This window comes from Ursus arctos, unplaced genomic scaffold (genome assembly GCF_023065955.2).
Source record: "Ursus arctos isolate Adak ecotype North America unplaced genomic scaffold, UrsArc2.0 scaffold_4, whole genome shotgun sequence".
NCBI classification, from domain to species: domain Eukaryota; kingdom Metazoa; phylum Chordata; class Mammalia; order Carnivora; family Ursidae; genus Ursus; species Ursus arctos.
Genome location: NW_026623056.1, coordinates 92,741,838 through 92,761,828, shown reverse-complemented (window position 1 = coordinate 92,761,828; position 19,991 = coordinate 92,741,838). Strand labels below are relative to the sequence as shown.

Below are 19,991 nucleotides of genomic sequence, written 5' to 3'. Positions count from 1 at the left end.
ATAACATACAGAAAATAATTACAGCACAACTCGATTGAGAAGTATTCTACTGGTATTATAAAGTGTTCAAAGAAAATAAATTTTAGAATTTTAAAAAGGCTATTGCCAAAATAAAACATTTTCCTGGGAGCTAAACAGTAGTCCTGGATGGGCCTTGCTCAGTGGTTTTTCCCATCAAACACCCAGTGACATCTGTTTGGGAGTGGGACAGACTTCTACAGATCTGAAGGGACCCACCCACCAGGGCCTTCTGCAGCCTGCCAAGGTCAAAGGCATAAAGATGACTGGTATGCAACTCCAGGGGCTAAGGCATCCGTGTGGCGGGGAATGAGGATGGCAAGCAGGTGAAGGAGCAGAGGGAACGGCAGCACCAGAGAGGCTGACCGAACAGCTTCCTGCTCCCAAGAAGTCCCCAGCTGGGCGAATGCAGTCTGGAAGGTTTGGGAGCTCAGCCGAGGAACAGCGAGCTTTGCTTGGAGCTCAGAAGGGAGCCCAGAGACAGAATGATGAGGGCAAGTGTGCTCCCAAGTGCATGTCCTCAAACACTGCCTTCTGAAGGCAGTGGGACAGAGGAGTGTGGCTGGGGGGCATGGGGGTTAGTACTGGACCAGAAGTTAGCAGTGAGGTGCCTCCCCATCTGGCAGCAGCTGGCAGTACCTAGAAACAAACTCTAACACGTATGGTCAACTGATTTCAACCAGGATGCCAAGACCATCCATCGGGGAAAGAACAGTCTTTTCAAAAAACGGTACAGGGACACCGGAACAGCCACACGGAAAGAATGAATTTGGACCCCACATCTCACCAAACACAAAAGTGAACCCAAAGTAGATCACAGACCTAAATGTAAAAAGTATAAAACTCTTAGAAGGAAACACAGGAGGAGATCTTTCTGATCTTAGGATAAGCAAAGATTTCTTAGATCGTACACCCAAAATACAAGTAATAGAAACGATTAATAAGGTGAGCTTCATCAAAGTTAAAAACTTTTGCACTTCAAAGGACACCAAGGAGAAAGTGACAACACAACCCACAGAACGGGAGAAGGCATCTGCAAACCACCATCTAAGACAAGGGACTGCCGTCGAGACTCCACAAAGAACTCTTACAACTCCAGAATAAAAACACAACCCTACATATTTAAAAAATGGCAAAGGATAGGAATAGACAGCTTTCCAAAGAAGATATGTAAGCAGCCAACAAGTACATGAGAGGCGCTCAGCATCACTCGTCGCCAGGGAAACGTACATCAAAACCGCGACCACAGGCACTTCGCGCCTGCTGGGATGCTGGAAGTGGAAGGACGCCGAGGACAAACGCTGGTGAGGCTATGGCAGCTGGAGGCCTCGCATGTCGCTGGGGGGCATAAAGTGACATCCCTTTGGAAAACAGAGCAACACCTTCTCAAAAAGTTAAACGGAGTTCCCATATGGCCCAGCAACTCCACCCAGATTCTCACCCAGGAGAATCTGACACAGAGAACTCACCCAGGGATTCCCATAGCGTTATTATTCACAACGGCCCCACAGTGAAAACAGGCCAGACAGCAGCCAGAGAGACATGGCAAGGAAATGTGGTCCATCCGCACAACATCCATAAAAAGGAATGAAGTCTGGTATGCGCTACATTCACGCATGAGCCCTGGAAACAGGGTGCCAGGGGAGAGAAGCCAGTCGCAAAAGGCGCCCACGTACTATGGCCCCGGGCACGTCCCATGTTCAGAACAGGCCACTCTGCAGGCAGATCCGCCCCTGGGTTAGTGGTCGCCTCAGCCTGAGAAGAGGCAAGGGTGGGGAGTGACCGGGAGTGGGGTACAGGTTTCTTTCTAGAAGGATGAAAGTGTTCTAAAATAAGGCCACGGGAATGGCTGCACGACTCGGGCGACAGACTAACTGCCCTGAAGTGGACACTTCGAATGGCTGAACTCACAGCACATAAGTGACGGAACTCAATAAAGCTTTCCTGAGAAAAGTGGCGTCCCTGTGTCCGGCCCTCAGAGGTACCCAGTTTTCAAACAGCAATCCAGCAGATAGGTTCTTCACTCAGTTCGTACAGTTCGAAAGAAAACCGTATCTGTGCTCTTGAAGAGGACGCAAAACAGACCGGGGGGAGCAGTGAGGCCGCCAGCGCGTTAGTAACCACGGCGCGAGCAAGCCAGGCGAGCGTCTGCGACTCCAGCGCAGGGACGATCTCGTGTGGCGCTGCTGGGAACAGTCGGAAAGGCATGAGTGTGCTACGAGAGACAGATCACGCCGGTGACTGCTGCAGCTGACCAAGACACTGACACAGCAGGAGGGTCGACTGCGTTCGGGCTGGAAGGAGATACTGCAAAAACTGCTCACGTCAAGAGCTCTAAACACAAACCCATCTTCGATGTTGTTTGGCGATTTCAGTAGTAAGGTGAAGGAAAGGGACACCACAAAATCGTGTATACATGTTTTGATTCACCCGGCACAAAATCTAAGTGCATCCCCCGCCCAGCTCAAGGCCACCTCCAGCTCCACATGGGATGCACGGGTTACAGGAGAATCTTCACGATACAGATTCAGGAAATTTCTGTAACATTTTCCGTTTTTCTTTTAAAAAGAAAGCCCCTTGATAAAGCAAACCCCGAGTAGCAGCCAGGATCAGGATGAAAGGACTCTAAGAAATAGTTCCAGGATGTTCTAAACGTGAGAAAGAAAAAAGGGAGCAGAGACCTGGAGTCTTCACTCCGCACACTCATCTTGCGACCACCGGCAAGACTGCACGAGTGCCAGACCCATCACATGAGAAGGACCTGGGTGTCTACCGTACAAGCAGCCAACGACTGAGTTGCTCCAAATGTTAACTATGTTCCTGGATCTGTTGCTTATACTGAAAGATTTTTCTCTGATTTTTTTAGATTAAAAGGACTAAGATGCCACCTTTCATGTTGCCACTTCACACCCCCACCACGAATAATACAATACTTACAAAAAAATTTTCCACTTGAAATTCGTAAGTGTACGGCTTTAAGGGGATAGAGAGCTGTCCTTCAGAAGCTGGGGCGAATCCAACGGAGAACTGGCAACTCAGAGAAGGGGGAGGCTCTCGCGTCCACTTCAGCTCCCACACAAAGAACACGGACTGCTTGCTGGAGATGTGCTGCAAAGAGAGTCGCTGTCGTCGCACATACAGACACAGACAACCCCGCCGTCCTCGCTGGGCCCCGAGCTGCACGGCCAGCCGTCCGCCACCACCCTGCCTCCTGCGGCTCCTGTGCGCTGCCCCAGCCCCGACCGGGGCCCACCTGCCCACCTTGCCCTGAGAAGACTGGACCAAGTTGGTCAAAAGGTTTTCATCTTTTGGGGCGCCTGGGTACACATGACAAATGAGTATTTGGAACAGGAAGGTCAGCACTAGCCAGGCAGCGTGAACGAGAGTAGGACTCCTTTACAAAGCTGAGTTGACTCAGCTTTTCTTCCTTGGGCGCGCACAGTGCTTAGGCCCAGGCGGAACGGGGTTTTCGCGTCCCTGCAATCAACATGAAGCTCAGGGACGAGCCTGTAGTTACACAAACCAGTGGTACAGTGGGACCAGTCTGACTCTTCTACAAATACAAGTAGCATTCTATCTCCTAATCCGTCCACATGCCACGCAGTGCCCATCATAAACGCAAGCACGCACATCGCAGCCACACAGCTGCGGTTTCCGAGCACTCGGGGACGTGCTCGCGCTGTTCGCTCAGCGCTGGGGAGGCCAGCTGCCGTGGGGCAAGGCTCCCTCTGCAAACACAACGTGTTCTCATCAGAACCTTCTGGCCACTCCAGCGTCACACTCCTGCTCGCACTCTGTTTTCTGCTGAGGGCCTTCTGCTCGATTCTGGAGAAGGGCTACCTGCGGGGACTTGGCGTTCAGCGGTACCAGCTGCAGGTCAGCACCACTGCCGGGATCTGCCAGGTTGCCGTCGGACAGCTGAAAGTCAAGTTCTGACAAATTCTGGACACACACCTGAATGTATTTCCTAAAGCAGAAAAACAAAAATACGCTTTTGAAACTTAAGAACTTTATTAACATGTTTTGGTTAAGGAGACCCTCTCTGGGGAACCGAAAGTGACACGGCAAAGTAAGAACCAGTCGCTACCTGGATTTCTACTTCCGGTGTTGCACGGGAAAGCGCCCCCCGAAACCAAATCTTCCCAAGCAAGCTACTTCTGAGGAAAAATGGATCAAAGAACGCTCTGTCTCTGACTCAGCGTTAGTACATGATCATAACTGGCTCGCAGCAGGTGAGGACGGAGAGAGTGACTGCTGCTTCCGGAGAGACTAAGCACAGGGTTCCCGTCCGTCCCTGTCACATAGGAAGGAGTCTGAAAGAAAGCACCCCAACTTCTGTTTAGAAGTGCTGGTGTCTTTAGCCATTAATACGTGCAGTCCCCTCCCTGGAACAGGAAGGGCAAGAAAGCAGCTGCTAGTGTAACGTTCCTCTCTAAATACAGTGCTGACATTTTGGTGACCAATTTATGCAAGTATCATCAACCGATGAAAGTGAAAGGAATTCTACAGTGAAAGGCCACACTCGGCCCCGAGCCCAGGGGCCCTGGCGCACACCATCACCGACGGCGGGACAAGCAGACACTGCGTCCCAATGCTGACGGAAGCAGCACAGGGCTCCCTCCACCTCCAAGCTGTCTCGCCCAAAGGCTGAGTCAGAATCCGGTGCAGCTTCTAGAACAGTGAGTGCTGCTCAACAGGAGGCAGTTCTGCCCCTGCGGGCGACATCATGCAACATCTCCAGATATATTTTTGGTTGTCACAGTGAGGGGTGGGGAGGATGCGGAGTGCCACTGACATAAAATGGGGGAGCCAGGGGTGCTGCTAAACACCCTACAATGTGCAGGACAGCCCGCTGCCCCAAACAAGGAGCTCGCAGACCCAAAGCGTCAGCAGTGCTGAAGCTGAAAATCCCCACCCCAGAGGTAACCAGCAGCTGGCAGAGAACGAGTTACACAAACCCACAAGAATGCGAACAGTCAAATTCAGAATGGTGGGCCTTCTTTCTAAGGAAAACTGAACCAAGTTCAGCAATGGGTCACTGGCTTGCAAACAGGAGGAGGGATGAAAAAGGATCTAGTCATCAAACGGGGACTCGGTTTGGATCCCACACCCTACAAACCAACTGCACACGGTCAAATTTGAGACCGCTGGGGACACCTGACTGTGGACGGGCTGTTGCGGAGCAGCAGGGGACCACTGAGAATATGCGCAAGTGGACGACAGCATCACGGCTGCATAAGAAAGCACACTCCACGTCACTGAGGCCACGCTCTGAGCAGCAAGGGCCTGCACTCAGGACGGCGTGGCCCAGGAGCAGGGCCCAGAGCCCGCCTTTACCGTGTCCCGGCTGACAGAAGCGAGTGTGTGGTCCGGAAGGGCACGCTGAAGGTCAGAGCGATGACGGTGGAGTAGATGGACCACGGGCAGTCAATGGACACCTGAGGAGAAACACAGGGATGTGCCTTCAGACACCTCGCCCGACCACAGCCACCACCGCATCATCCACCCAGGTCAGCAGTGGCTGCCGATTTCCTAGGTGGGGGATGGTCTTCCACTTCTTATTTAGAACGCAAACCCCCATTAATCACATGCACCAAAAAAGGAGAAACATAAAGCTACATACGCAGACAAGAAAAATAGACATGGAAGTGGCCGGACAGCCACGAGACACCAGAATGGTCTCAGAAGCTCGGGAGCAGATGCCTCGGCCAGCACCCCCAGCCCGCCTCGAGCTTCCCACACCGACATGGCCTCCACGCCAGACGTGTTTTCTAACACTGCAGGAGGTGGTGACAAGATGCTTTTAGTCGCTCTGTCACGATGACGTGAGCAATCATTAATTATTACAAAATTAAAGGAGTCATCCAAACCCTGCACACGACAACGAACAGGTAAGAAAACAGCGAGGAGTCTGGGCTGGAGTGTGGGCCAAGCTACTGACTCCCTAAGGGCACAGGCCACGCCTCCAGCTTCCTTCCGTGACTGTTGGCCTTTTCTCCTACTGTTTTTGTGCATGCGTGTCTTTTTTTTTTAATGATTCAACTTATTTAAACTATAAACAAAAACAAGCAAACAACAAAAAAACCCAGTTCGCCCTTTTCTCCTAGCCCCCACCCCCACCCCCACCCCTGCCTTGGGCACGGACCAGTCTACTCTGTATCTATGAGCTTGATTTTAGTTCTTTTAGATTCCACGTGTAAGAGAGATCAAATTGTGTTTGTCTTTCTCTGACTTACTTCACTTAGCATAATGCTCTCCAGGTCCATCCGTATTGCTGCAAATGGCAAGACTTCCTTCTTTTTTATGGTGAATAATATTCCATTGTGCACACAATGTTTTCAGAGCCATTCATCCAACCATGACCACTTAGGTGGTTTCCGTGACTTGGCTGTTGCAAATGATGCTGCAGTGAACAGGGGGCGCAGACCGCTTTTCAAGTAACCGTTTTCACTTTCTTTGGGTAAATACCTAGTAGTGAGATTGCTGGGCCGTAGGGGAGCTCTGTTTTTAAGGTTCCGAGGACCCTCCATACTGTTTTCCAGAGTGGCTGCACCGGTCCACATTCCACCAACAGGGCACAAGGGTTCCCCTTTTTCTACATCTTTGCCAACCTGCCTAGTGATGTCAAACATCTGTCTTTTCTGGAAAAATAGTCAGATCTTCTGCACATGCTTTAATCAGACTGTGGGGGATTTTGCTATTGAATTATAGGAGTCCTTTATACATTTTGGGTATTAACACCTTGTCAAATACACGATTTGCAAGTATTTCCTCCCATTCCGTAGGTTGTCTTTTCATTTTGTTGATGGTCTCCTTTGCTGTGCAGAAGCTTTTTAGGTTGATGTAGTCCCAATAGTTTATTTTTGCTTTTGTTGTCAGATCCATAAAATCATTGCCAAGACCAGAATCAAGGAGCTTACCACCTAAGTTTTCTTCTAGGAACTGTATGGTTTCAGGTCTTAACTTCTAGCTTTTAATCCATTTTGAGTTAATGTTTTTTGGACAGTTTAAGACAAGGGTCCACTTCGTTCTTTTGCATGTGGCTGTCCAGTTTTCCCAACACCATTTATTTGAAGACACTGTCCTTTCTCCATTGACACATTCCTGGCTCCTTTGTCATAAATTAATTGATCAAATATATGTGGGTTTATTTCTGGGCTCTGTATTCTGTTCCATTAATCTGTGTATCTGCTTTTATGCCGTTACCATAGTGTTCATGACACAGTTTGAAGTCAGGGAGCATGATGCCTCCAGCTTTGCTCTTTCTCAAGACTGCTTTGGATATTTCGGGTCTATTATGGCTTCATACACATTTTAGGATTATTTGTTCTATTTCTATGAAAAATGCCGTTGGAATTTTGATAGGGATTACACTAGATCTATATATTGCTGGGTAGTATGGACATTTTAACAATATTAAATCTTTCAATCCATGAACATAGAATATCTTTCCATGTATTTGTGTCTTCTTCAATTTCTTTCATTAATGTCTTACAGTTTTATATACATGTCTTTCACCTCCTTGGTTAAATTTATTCCTGGGTATTTTATTCTTTTTGATGCAGTTGTAAATGAGATTGCTTGATTTCTCTTTCTGATAGTTAATTATTAGAAAACAGAAACACAAAAGATTTCTACATATTTATTTTGTACCCTGCAACCTTACTGAATTTTATTCTAACTTTAATGATGAAGTCTTTAGGACTTTATATATATAATATTATGTCATCTGCAAACAGTGACACTTTACTTCTCTCCTTCCAATTAGGATGCCTTTTATTTCTTTTTCTTGCCTAACTGCTCTGGCAAGAACTTCCAGTACTATGCTGAATAAGAGTGACAAGAGTGGTCATCCTTATCTTGTTCCTGGTCTTAGAGCAAAGGCTTTCAGCTTTTTACCATTAAGCATGATGTTAGCTGTGGGCTTGTCATATATGGCCTTTATTATGTTGAGGTACGTTCCCTCTATATCCACTTTGTTGAGAGTTTTTATCAAAGGATACTGAATTTGGCCAAATGCTTTTCCTAAGTCTACTGAGATGACCATATGATTTTCACCCTTCACTTTGCTACGGGGGCGTATCACAGTGATTGGTGCACCATCCCTGCATCCCTGAAATAAAGCCCATTTGATCATGCGTATCATCCTTTTAGTGTATTGTTAAATTTGGTTTCCTAAGATGCTGCTGAAGATTTTTGCACATATGTTCATCAGAGATACTGGGCCTGTAATGTTCTCTTCTTGAGGCATCCTCTTCTGGTTTTGGTACCAGGCTAACACTGGCCTCACAGAATGAGTTTGGAAGAGCTCCCTCCTCCTCTGTTCTTTGGAAGAGTCTGAGAGGAACTAGTATTAATCAATTCTTCTTTGAACATTGGATAGAATTCACCAGTGAAGCCATCTGGTCCTTGTTTGTTGGGAGGTTTCTGACTACTGATTCAATCTTCTTACCAGTAATCAGTCTGTTCAGATTTTCTATTTTATCATGATTCACTCTTGGTAGGTTGTATGTTCCTAGGAATTTATCCATTTCTTCTAGGTAGTTCAGTTTGTTGGCATACAGTCGTCCATAGTAGTCTCTTACGATCCTTCGTATTTCTGTAGTGTCAGCTGTAACACCTCCTCTTTCATTTCTGATTTGAGTCCTCTTTTTATCTTGGTGAGTCTAGCAAAAGGTTTTTCAATTTTATCTTTTAGAAGGACCAGCTCTTGGTTTCACTGATCATTTCTGTTGTTTTTTAGTCGAATTCATTTATTTCTGTTGTGATGTTATTTCCTTCCTTCTACTAACTTTGGACTTCATTTGTTCTTTTTCTAGTTCCTTAAGGTGTTAAATGAGATTGTTTGAGACTTTTCCTCTTTCTTGAAGTAGGCCTATATTGCTATGAACTTTCCTCTTAGAACTGCTTTTGCTGCATCTCATAAATTTAAGTATATTACATTTCCATTTTCATTTGTCTCAAGGTATGCTTTGATTTCTCTTGACTTCTTCTTTTGGGCAATTGGTTGTTCAGTAGCATGTGGTTTAATCCCCACATATTTGTGAATTTTCCAGTTTTCTTCATATGATTCATCTCTAGTTTCATATTGTTGGAGTCAGAAAAGATGCATGATTTTTTCCAACCCTCTTAAATTTGTTAAGACTTGTTTTGTGGCCTAATATAAAATCTATCCTGGAGAAATATGCACTTGAAAAGAATGCGTACTCTGCTGCTTTTTGATGAATGTTCTGTAAATATCTGTTAAGTCCATCTGGTCTAATGTGTCATTTAAGACCAGTGTTTCCTTACTGATTTTCTGTCTGGATGATCTATCCATTGATATAAATGTGGTATTAAAATCCTCTCTTATTGTATTTGCTATTTCTCCCTTTAGGTCTGCTAATACTTGCTTTACATATTTAAGTGTTCCTGTGTTGGGTGCATAAAAATCGCCATGTTATCTTCTTGTGCGACTGACCCCACTATCATTATGTTACACGCTTCTTTGTCTCTCATTACAGTCTTTGTTTTAAAGTCTATTTTGTCTGATAAAAGTATAGCTGCTCCACATTTCTTTTGGTTCCTTTAGGTTTTGGTTTCACTCTAGTCTGTGTGTGCCCTTATGTTGGAAGTCTCTTAAAAGCAGCATATAGATGGGTCTTGATTTTTTTACCCATTCAACCACTCCCTGTCTTTTGATTGGAGAATTTGGTTCACTTACATTTAAAGTAATTATTGATAGGCATGTGCTTGTTGCCATTTTTGTTAATTGTTTCCCGATAGTTTTTGTAGCTCCTCTCTGTTCCTTTCCTCTTCTCTGCTTTCTTCCGTTGTGGTTCGATGACTTTCCTTGGTGGTATGCTTATATTTCTTTATCTTTTGTATATTTGCTGTGGGTTTTTGCTTTGTGGATACCACGAGGCTTACACATAACAACTTACGCTTATAACAGTCTATTTTAAGTTGATAATAACTTAAGTTTCTAAAGCTCAACATTTTTACTCTCTCTCGCCCCCACATTTGATACTTTTGATATCACACTTTACATCTTTTTATCTGTGTATTCCTTAATTATTGTGACGATAGTTATTTTTACCACCTATGTCTTTTAACCTTCAACCTAGCTTTAGAAGTGCTTAACTCACTACTTTTACTATATATTTACCTTTCCAGTGAGATTTATTCTTTTACATGTGTTCTCGTGAACACCCTTTCTTTTCAGCTTAAAGAAGTCCCCATAACATTTCTTAAAAGTCTGCGTTAGTGGTGATGAACTCCCTCTGCTTTTGTTTCTCCAGAAAACACTTTATCTCCCCCTCACTTCCGAATGATCGCTTTGCCACATAGAGTATCTTGGTTAGAGAGTTTCCTTTCAGCACTTTGAATATATTGCGCCACCCTCTCTGGCCTGCAAAGTTTCTGCTGAAAAACCTGCTGATAGACTTGGGGGGGGGGGGTTCCTTGTATGTAATTAGCTGTTTTTCTCTTACTGCTGTTTCGTGTTTTTTTTTTAAACCTCCTTCCCCCCACCCCACCCCCAACTCTTGCTGCTTTTAAGATTCTCTCCTGGTCTTTAATTTTTGACATGTAATTATAGTGCATCTTGCTGTGGGTCTCTCCGGGCTCCTCTTATTCGAAACTCTCTGGGCTTCTTGAGAAGCTTCTGGATGCCTGTTTCCTTCCCAGATAAGGGAAGTTTTCAGCCATTACTTCTTCAAGGAGATTTCCGACCTTTTCTCTCTCTCTCTTCTCCTTCTGGAAACCCCATGATCCAAATATTAGTCTGTTTGCTGTTGTCCTATAAGCCCCTAAACTATCTTCACTTTTTTCCTTCTTTTTTCTTTTTGCTGCTCTGATTGAGTCCCACTGCCTTGACTTCGAGCTGCCTGATCCCTTCTTCTGCTTTGTCTAGGCTGTACTTCAGTCGGCTGTTGTATTCTTCACTCGGTGACTTCTATCTGGTACATTCTTCTATTTCCCATCTCCGTGGAATTTCTGTGCTCATCCATTTTCTCTCCCGTTCGGCAAGCATCTTCATGAGCGTTACTCTAAACTCCTTATCAGGTAAATTTCTTGTCTCCATTTCACTAAGATTTTTTTCCCCTGAGGTTTTACCTTGTTCTTCCATTGCTAGAACATGTTGCTCTGTATCTTCGCTCTGCTGGACTCTGTGTCTATACAGTAGACAGCACAACCACCTCTCCCAGTCTTACAGCAGCAGCCTGAGATAGATGAGCCTCATCATTCAATCCAGTCCGATTCTGGGTTGTTGCTCAAACCTTTGTGCTGTCCAAGGACCTACTGTATTTTTAATACCTCTAGCAGTTGAGGGGTGTGCCAAGACTTGTCCTTATCTTAGAAGGGAGGATCTCAGCACCTAGATTCAGGGCAACTGGAAGCCAGACTCACAAGCAGCAGCTTTTTAAATAGGCAAATATGTACTGTTCTGTGGGACCATGAGTGTACAGTTCTACATCTGGGTTAAAAAGCTCTCAGAACTGACACTTGTGTTACAAGACATGGACACACCTGAATAAGCACAAAGGTAGCGACACATTCCTCGAGCTGAAGGACTGTGGCTCTGGAACCAAAGTCATGGATCTCTCAAATAACTGTCAATGAACACCAACATCAAAGCATAAAATGATAGAAATTCCTCTTTGCCAAGTTTGATGTGACGTTTCAGTGGACAGAAACCAAAGCACACCAAGACACAGAACTCACCCTAGCCTATTCACAGAGACAAATGGACTACAGACCCGAACTTACCTCCCCATTCTAAGCAAACACTCTCTTACAATAAACTGTCCTCCTCTCCTGAGTTGGTATAGAAAACTTAGAGCCTGTTTGTCTTTGTCCTTATAAGACGTACCCTCTATCTAAGAAGGGGTGATTTAAAGATCTCAATGCTAAACCCAGCAAGAGGATGTGGGTCAGGAATGGGAAATCTGCCACTTCAGCGCAAGTCATCTCTTAAGTACTGTGTTTTGGAACAAGCACAACAGGCAGAGGCTGTGAGCACAGACGGAGCACTTCCAGCCCCTCCTTACTTTATGGTCTGTGGTGGCCATGCAGTGGCCTGCTTTCTGTGTGTCCTTATGCTTCCTGTGGGGCTCTGTCACCCCCAGCATGCTGCTCTCTCCTCCAGTTACTGGAGCTGAAGGTAAAGAGAGAACTTCCAGTTCAAATTCAATCATGTGGTACGCAGGAGCAGCAGGCAGACTGATGCTTGTGACCTTGTCAGATGACTGAACCCGGAGCGACACATCAGAAGCCTTTTCTAGGAAAGACAGAAAAAGTCACTTCTAACACATTCCCTGTGTTTCCTCATTCCTTTCTCTTCTAGTAGGTGACAGGCCCAGCAGTGTAGTTCCAGCCCAACTCCCACTGCTCCTACGCACCTGCAAAAGTGTATCTATGAAGGATTAAGGTGGGAGGGCAGAGGCAGGAAAATGAGGAACAAAACCTTCTAAGACGGTAATACTGTCTTAGCCGGCTGGTGGTAGACCAGAAACAGTCCCCGTGCTACATCTGAAGACAGAAAAGGGACACTTCCCACGTGGCCCACCATATACTGTGTGTTTCCCTGTATGACGTGCTTCCATTCCATTCCCCTAGCAGACCAGCTCCCACCAAGAAGGGGAGCAGCATCCTTCCCTCTCCATACCTCATGCCTGGGGACCAGGGGAGACAAGACTTTTCTAAGGCTTCTGACCAGTGACTAAAAAGGTTGATTTGCTTTTACTTTTTGGTGAGGGCTTGGGGAGGTAGAAGGAGATTGGAAGCTGGCAAGGCATCCTCTTGGAGCAGGGGCCCAGTCCACGATGCTGCATTATAAGCCCTTAGCAAGGTCAGCCCTGCCTGGCCACCAAGCATACCCATGGCTGTCTATTCATCCCAAATACAATGTCCCGCCCAAGGTCAGGGTCCCAGCCCACCTACAGGCAGGACATTGCCATGAAAGAGCTGCAGGGAGAAGTGGTCCTCAGACATGGCCGGGACCACAGGCGCCTTACAGCTCACGGTGCGGGACAATGGCAAGAGTCCACCTTCACCAGGTGACCGCCACCTCACCTCTTGTGTTGGAGTAGATCACTGCTCTGTTCTCTGCATGACACAGGATGAGCATGGCTTCTGCATTGCTGAGCTGGAGGCTGTCCCCGTTTTTTACTGTATAATGGCCAGTAGTGACCGTGAACTTTACCTTCTGAGGAATACCAGCCAAAAGGCTATCTGAAGGGAAAAAGACAGCAATCACCATCACAATCAATCGATGGAGGGCCTAGTGTGAGGTTAAAAGGGTGCTCTGCGTCTTCTGTTAAAGTGGATTTGTTCCCTGTAAATACTCCCCGTCCCACCCTCCACCCTCACTTTTCATCTCGATCACATGGATGCAGAGTTGAGGGGGCCCCTGCCAGGAATAAGAGAATTCGAGTCTTATCAGCACTGAAGACAGGCTCACAGCGGCAAGCATGTCTACGAAGGTCCCAAAATTCACCTGCCGATAAGTTAGTAAGAGAGAAGCAGATAAAGACGCGAAAGAACAGACTAATGAAATCGAATGTACTATTCGTGCTATTCAGAATTGTTTCTAGCCTTTTCAGTTTAAGCCTTCAGGACCTTTGGTTCAGAACCCGCTGGGCAGAAGGTGAGGTTACTGCTATCCCCTAGACGGGAATGGAGGGTGGAGATGGGCTGAGCTGCCCAGGAGTCCCACGCCAGGACAGGCAGAAGGAAGAAGGCAAGAGATCGGGACCCGGGAGGAGGCGGGGACAGATGACAGGGATGGGAAGGCATAGGCAAGAACGGGAGAGAGGGGCCACGGACGGGAGCAGGGGCAGGAGCACGGCTGGCCGGTCCCCAGTGTGGCTCAGTGCGTCCCAGGCCCTCAGAGCAGTAGCACCCAGCCCTCCTCATGAGGGGTCCTCTGGCAGGACCCTCTGCGAGACTGTCCAGCATCTGAGGGCCTTTCCTGGTGGCCGTGGGAGACTTCTAAAATCAGAAAAGGAGGCAGTACAGAGAGAATAAATAGAAAAAAACGCTTTCCTTGATTTTTTCCCAAATGGAAGAAAGGAGCCGAATTAATACATCCTGTTCAGCCTGAACAACTGAGAAATTCACTCCCTGGTGTCCTAACCAAGTGCCACGTGGTCCTGCGCCACGCGGAACCACCGCGAACCCGGCGCGGCCCGGCGGCGGCCCACTCACCGGCCAGCGGCTCCACGCGCAGCTGCGGCTCCTGCGAGTACACGTCGTACTGCGCCGGCGGGTAGAGGTGGGGAAGGACGAACCACACCGGGCCCAGCGAGGCACACAGCTGCCGCAGCGTGTATGTTCCGGGCTCCCTGGCCTAGAGTCAAAGTCGAGCGTTCAGAAAGTCACCCGCACTGCTGTACGGAGCTTCCCAGGGGAAGGCTGAGCCACCATCTCGGGGAAATGCCCGTCTCTCCCACGCTCGGCAGCCTGTCCTGCAGCTCTGCGCTGCCCCTTCAGCATGCGGGCTGTTCACGCGAGCCCTCAGAGCCTCTCGGTCGATGATTTCTAAGTAACTCGTGCTTAAATCTGCCTTTCTGCTTCTAGGAATGGATTTGCAATTTAACACACTTCATTTGTGGCATTCTCTTCTGAAAGGTGCTTAATGGAACCTTCAGCATGAGAGCTGAGACCTGCTCTGAGCCTTGACTAAGAACACACGTGACCACACCTGTACTTGGCATTGGCCGAGTCCTCCTCGGTCAGCGGGACGCACAGGTCGTGCTGCCTTAGGAAAGATTCGTATCAAGCAGGTTCGGAGCCGCTGCTTTGATACCCATGCAGCCAACAAAAGGAAAACAAAGTTTAACGCAGAACTGGACCATCTTCTTTGAAATGTCATTTCAACAAATGAGAGTATATTTTAGTACAAAGGGAAAAAACTCTAAATCTAGTGAGAGCAAAAATAATTGCCCATGTTAAGAATTTCTTTCAAAATTTATCAGCTGAGGTAACATCGTGTAAGTATCAAAGGTTTTTAAAAATATCAGTCTATTTTTCTCTAAGGATATAAACAAGACCTAGGGTAACTTACACCCAGAGGCCTCTACCAGATTCTCAGCACACCGCCGCCACCAGTTCCGGCGAGCTCGAAACCCTTCCCTAGCATCTTTAAAGTCAGCTGCCCGTGCCGCCACATACCTGCGTCCTGAACGTTATCCTGTTAGCCCCCGGTTCCAGAGTCACGTCGCTACATCTCAGCATGTGGGCCCCGTCCTCCAGAGCCACGCCCGAGGGTGTTTCCAGAGAAGTGCTGCTCTCCTGCCTTCTCAGCAGCATGTGGACATTTTTGCATATAATCCCTGTTGTGTTCAAGGAATTATCAGAGGGACTTCTCTCGAACATCTCATACAACTCCAGCGCTGGTAAGTTGTTCTGGGATGCGGGGAAAGGCGAGGTCTCCACTGGAAAGTTAATAATCCCATTGGATGTCTTGTGCTTGGTAAGCCACTCGGCAGTCTTCCGATAGTTGTTTTTCTCGATGCTGAAGTGGACACTGATGGCAATCTGCTCCACACGGACGGGGACGGGCATCTGGCTGCACACGGTTATGTCCACGGACAAAACACCGCCCACATGGACCACAGCGTTGGAAGGGGTAAAATGGAGATCTCTCAGTTGTGCAAAACAATGCAGAGGGAGTACTATCTTGTGACCTGTAAACGCACATCACCACCAGTTACTGGCCAAGTCTCACTCTAGACCACCTACGGGCAGCAGGGCCTTGGTCACCCCGGGGCTGCGGGGGCACGTGCAACACGACGAGAGGCAGAGCTAGTCAAGAGACGCTGAAAGCCTCCCGACCCCACACCATCTGCACACCAAAACGCACTATACTGTCAAAAGTGGAGCATAAATGCAGGCCTAGACAGCTCCCGGAAATTACAACGTCTGAAGAAATTAAGGTCTATAAGCTCTCTTCCGGCAAACCTAAGAGAAAAACAGGTCAATTAACACCTGAATTTCAAAACCATAATTGTCAATAGTGCAATTCTTAGAACTGTTTCCTGCCTACATAAAGAAATGCTCAAGTAAAGATGTCTACGCTCCCCCATCTATCTGGAAATAAACCCATGTGCTTGCCAGCCTGTGAAGTCAGCCAATGAAGTGGGGAGCCCTGCCTTCTGGACTCCAAGAGAGCAGAGAGGCCCCAGCCCCACAGTTACTAAGGGGGAAGAACGCACTGCACTCTCTGGCCTCCTTTCTGTAAGCACCTGGCTTGTTGAGAAAGCCCACGAGGCTGCCAGACTGCATGGTCGGTGCTTACTAAACACTAATCAACTAAAGAAAGGACTTGCAGAGATTAATGTTCTAAAAACACACGAAGACAGTGGATGATCACAGAATATCTTATCCCTACAGAGACGTCAAGGGACACCGGCAGGAGAAGCATGCCTGCAAGGCTCACATACGTCACATAAAGCAGACACGGCACATGGCTCCACCGAGGGCTGTTTGGGGCACATTAAAGAATTTAAACAAGCCAGTGCCATGCTGCTCCTGAGAAACCCATCCAGATGGCTCGATGTGAGTGAAACACGCCCCAGCCATCAATGACCCTATCTACCTCAAGCTACAATCTTTGGAAACACTGGCTTTCAGGTAGTTGGTAACTGCTATGGACAGCACTGTGGAAGGGGACATCCTAGCCCCCAATGTGACAGTGTGCAGAGATGTGTCCTCTGGGACAGAACTTGGTTTACCTGAGGTCCTGAGGAATTAGTGTCTTTATCAGAGGAGACGCTAGCGTGCTCCCTCTCTCTCCTCTCCGCCCTCCCGACCCCAAGCCCATCTCCGTCTCTGCCTCTCCCATTGCCATGTGAGGACAAGTCAGGAGGAGACGCATCATCAGAAACCAACTATGCTGGCACCTTGACCTTGGACGTCCGGCCTCCAGAGCTGTGAGCAATAATGCCTGTTGTTTAAGCACCTGGTCTGTGGCACGCTGCTACAGCAGCCCGAGCTGACTAAAGCAGTGATTATTTTAAACAAGCACTCTTCTTGATAAACACAAGGAGCTTGATGTTACGATGAACGAACCTCACCACACAGCACCGTCAAGAAGTGTATCTGCCAAATCACTGGCCCAGACCTAAGCCTGTCAGCCCTGCCTTCCTGCCGGGTGCTCCTACGAGGAAACACTCAACAAATTCCAGAAGGTGGGAAAGTCTGGCAGATAACTGGCTGGAGGTCTTTAAAGAGTCAGTGTCTTACAATGCAGATGTCACACAACTGAACGGACAAACGATGTGGTCCGTCCATACAGTGGACTATGATTCAGCCATAAAGAGGAATGAAACTCTGACACGGGCTTCAATATGGGTGAATCTTGACACCATGATGCTCGGTGACAAAAGCTAGTCACAAAGGACCACACGTGGTCCTTCCGCTTACGTAAAATACACAATAGGTATCTACAGGATCAGTGGTTGCCATGGGGCCGGGGGGGCGGTGGCAGGAGAAAGGCTGGGAAGAAATAAGTATGGCGCTTCTTTCTGGGGGGACAGAAATGTTCTAGAAGTGACTATACAGCAACGGCTGCATATCTGTGAATACACTAAAAGCCACTGAACCGTACACTACAAGTGGGTGAGTTCTATCTCAAGAAAGCTGCGGTATTAAAAAAGGAAACAGAGGTGGGAAAAACCGTTCTAACTTAGAAGAGAATTGAGGTATAGCAATCAAAGGCAGTGTGTGGTCTCTGACTGGACTCCAATAAACCTAATTTATAGAAACAGTTTTTGAGCCGCTGAGGAGACTGGAGCTGAAGTGAGAACCCTGTTCTTTGGGTGGCTGGGGGTGCCCCTGACTTCAGGAGACCACGCGAAGCGGCCCCAGGGTGACGTGTGACATGCGGTGTGCAGTCGCGGGGAAGCTCAGCAGCAGGACGGCAGACACGGGTTTGCCACGCGGGTGCTCAGCCGAGCTGTGAGCCAACGTCACATGCTGCGTTATTCCTTCTACGCTCCTAGAGCGCTTGAAAATTTTCACAATGACAAGTTTTAAAAGTTACTCTGACCTGAGCTGTCAGCCGGTAAAGCAGAGTATCTCTCAGAAAGAAATGGGACAAACACTATATGCTCTCACTCACACATGGGATTTAAGAAACAAAACAAAGGGAGAAACAAAAAAGAGACAGACAAAACAACAGACTCTTAACTACAGAACAAAGTGGTGGCTGAGAGGCACGGTGGGCGGGGACGAAGAGCGCGCTTGTCGTGAGCAGGTGATGAGCACGGAGTCCTGCGGAGAAGTGCAGACTCACTATACCGTAACCTGAAACTAACAGAATGCTGTACGATAACTCAATTTCAATATAAGCAAACAAACACATTAAAAATTTTTTTAAAAAGTTCTTAAAAGCCCCCCTAAGAGCAAGTCTGACCTGGGCTGTCGGTCTGGCGGCTGGCAAAGCTGAGTATCTCTTGGCAGAAGTGTTTCCGCTCCTCTTCAGTTAAGTGGTGATCGCTGGCCAAAAGGCTACTGGTCTGAAGGTAGCTGGAGGGAGAGTCAAGGGGTGTGGGAAACGGACCCCACCCTGAGTGGCGCTGGGCACAAGCGGATCCACGGTCGAGCCTCCAGGTGCAGCCCAATGGGGATTCTCCCTTTTGTCTAAGCTATTAGGAACTCAAAAATGATGAGACATGTTGACAAGGCACCCAACTTACATGTGACACGGGACACCAGTACATGGCAGGCATTTTCGCTCTTAACTAGGAGGTGCTTTTTAAACACTCCCCGGGGCACCACTGCTACACAGAGAGCAAGTCTCCCATTGCACGGGAATGTCAAACTTTATAAAGGATACTTTTCGGTTTGTCCAAGATGCTTCTGACATTCGGCAAGCTGCTTCCGTGTGTGCGTGATAGGGAGTGCCCAGCCCTCGGCCAGGTAACTTTTCAGTGCTCCTTGAAGATAGATTTCTGCCTTTTGTGGAGACTTTTTCCTCCTTGCAAATCGACAAACAGAAGCTTTCGTCACAGATCATGATAAGCACAAACCACCCGCCACCCTCTACAAGCCCACGCCACGCCACTGCGCCGCCCTAGTCCTTCTCGGACACGCCCCAGAGGAGGGAGTGCGCAAGCGGACCCACGAACGTGCTCACGAGAAGCCCACACGGTGTGCCCGGCATCATACACTCGCCAAAGACCTTTCAGTGACTCTCAGGATAAGAAAGCAAAGGCACCGCTCCCTAGTTCGAGCTGACGTGTAGGAACTCCAAGGGTAAGGCCAGGGGAAGGGTTTGTCCACAGGCACACAGCTCGTGAGCCAGGGAACTCAGAAATGTGCGCCCGGTGCTACACCCCTACTAAAGACGGGCGCACACAGGAGCGGTCTCTATGGCCCAACTGAGGGTCTGGGGCCTGGGTCAACTCTGAACCTCAGGCCAACAGCCCTGAGCAGGCTTCCAAGATTTACAGAGAACTATGAAGGATTTAAATAGCGATACACATCACCCAAAAGAGGGTCTTAAGGTCCTGATTTAAACCTTCAAGATGTTCAGAATAAAACAAAATTTAAAGCACAACTGAGGGGAGCTGGCCAAAGCCCCAGCGATGACACGGACCGTTCCCTTCCCGCAGGCCTGCAGCTATTGAACTCACCAGACAAAGGCCAACACTAAGCAAGCACTCACCTCTTCCAGGCATCCTGGGGACACAGCCCACTCTTTACTACCCCAGCCTTAAAGAAACGCAAGTTCTCAAATCCTCAAATTACAGAAATTTTCAAGCTACCCAATTACATGCATTGTGTGCTGGTGTTCCTATATTCCCGTGTTTCAAAGGGGTCAGAACCTTCACACTCCTTCCATTACTAGCTGTAGCCAAAGACTCTTACATTCTAGAGCAGGGGGTCTACAGACCGTTCCTCGGCACCCAGAGACAGAGGCCAGTGGCCACCCGGCTAGTCCGCGGCCAGCTGGAGCCAGGACCTGAGGCTCTGACTAGCATTCC

General features: G+C 47.9%; 1 protein-coding gene across 9 annotated transcripts in view; it reads right to left on the bottom strand.

Moving 5' to 3' along the window:
- TRAPPC10 (trafficking protein particle complex subunit 10) overlaps positions 1-19,991 on the bottom strand; it is an 84,057-nt gene that overhangs the window by 5,709 nt on the left and 58,357 nt on the right. For 8 of the 9 annotated variants that reach the window (XM_026495348.4, XM_026495326.4, XM_026495452.4 and 5 more), the window contains 9 exons: positions 18,842-18,982; positions 18,419-18,531; positions 15,175-15,689; positions 14,209-14,350; positions 13,075-13,233; positions 12,051-12,280; positions 5,356-5,456; positions 3,859-3,985; positions 2,956-3,126 (listed from right to left, as the gene is read on the bottom strand). In XM_026495348.4, the coding sequence (XP_026351133.1) occupies positions 2,956-3,126; positions 3,859-3,985; positions 5,356-5,456; positions 12,051-12,280; positions 13,075-13,233; positions 14,209-14,350; positions 15,175-15,689; positions 18,419-18,531; positions 18,842-18,982 (1,699 nt within the window). The remainder of the gene's footprint in view (positions 1-2,955; positions 3,127-3,858; positions 3,986-5,355; positions 5,457-12,050; positions 12,281-13,074; positions 13,234-14,208; positions 14,351-15,174; positions 15,690-18,418; positions 18,532-18,841; positions 18,983-19,991) is intronic. The other variant, XM_026495382.4, reaches the window with a different exon arrangement.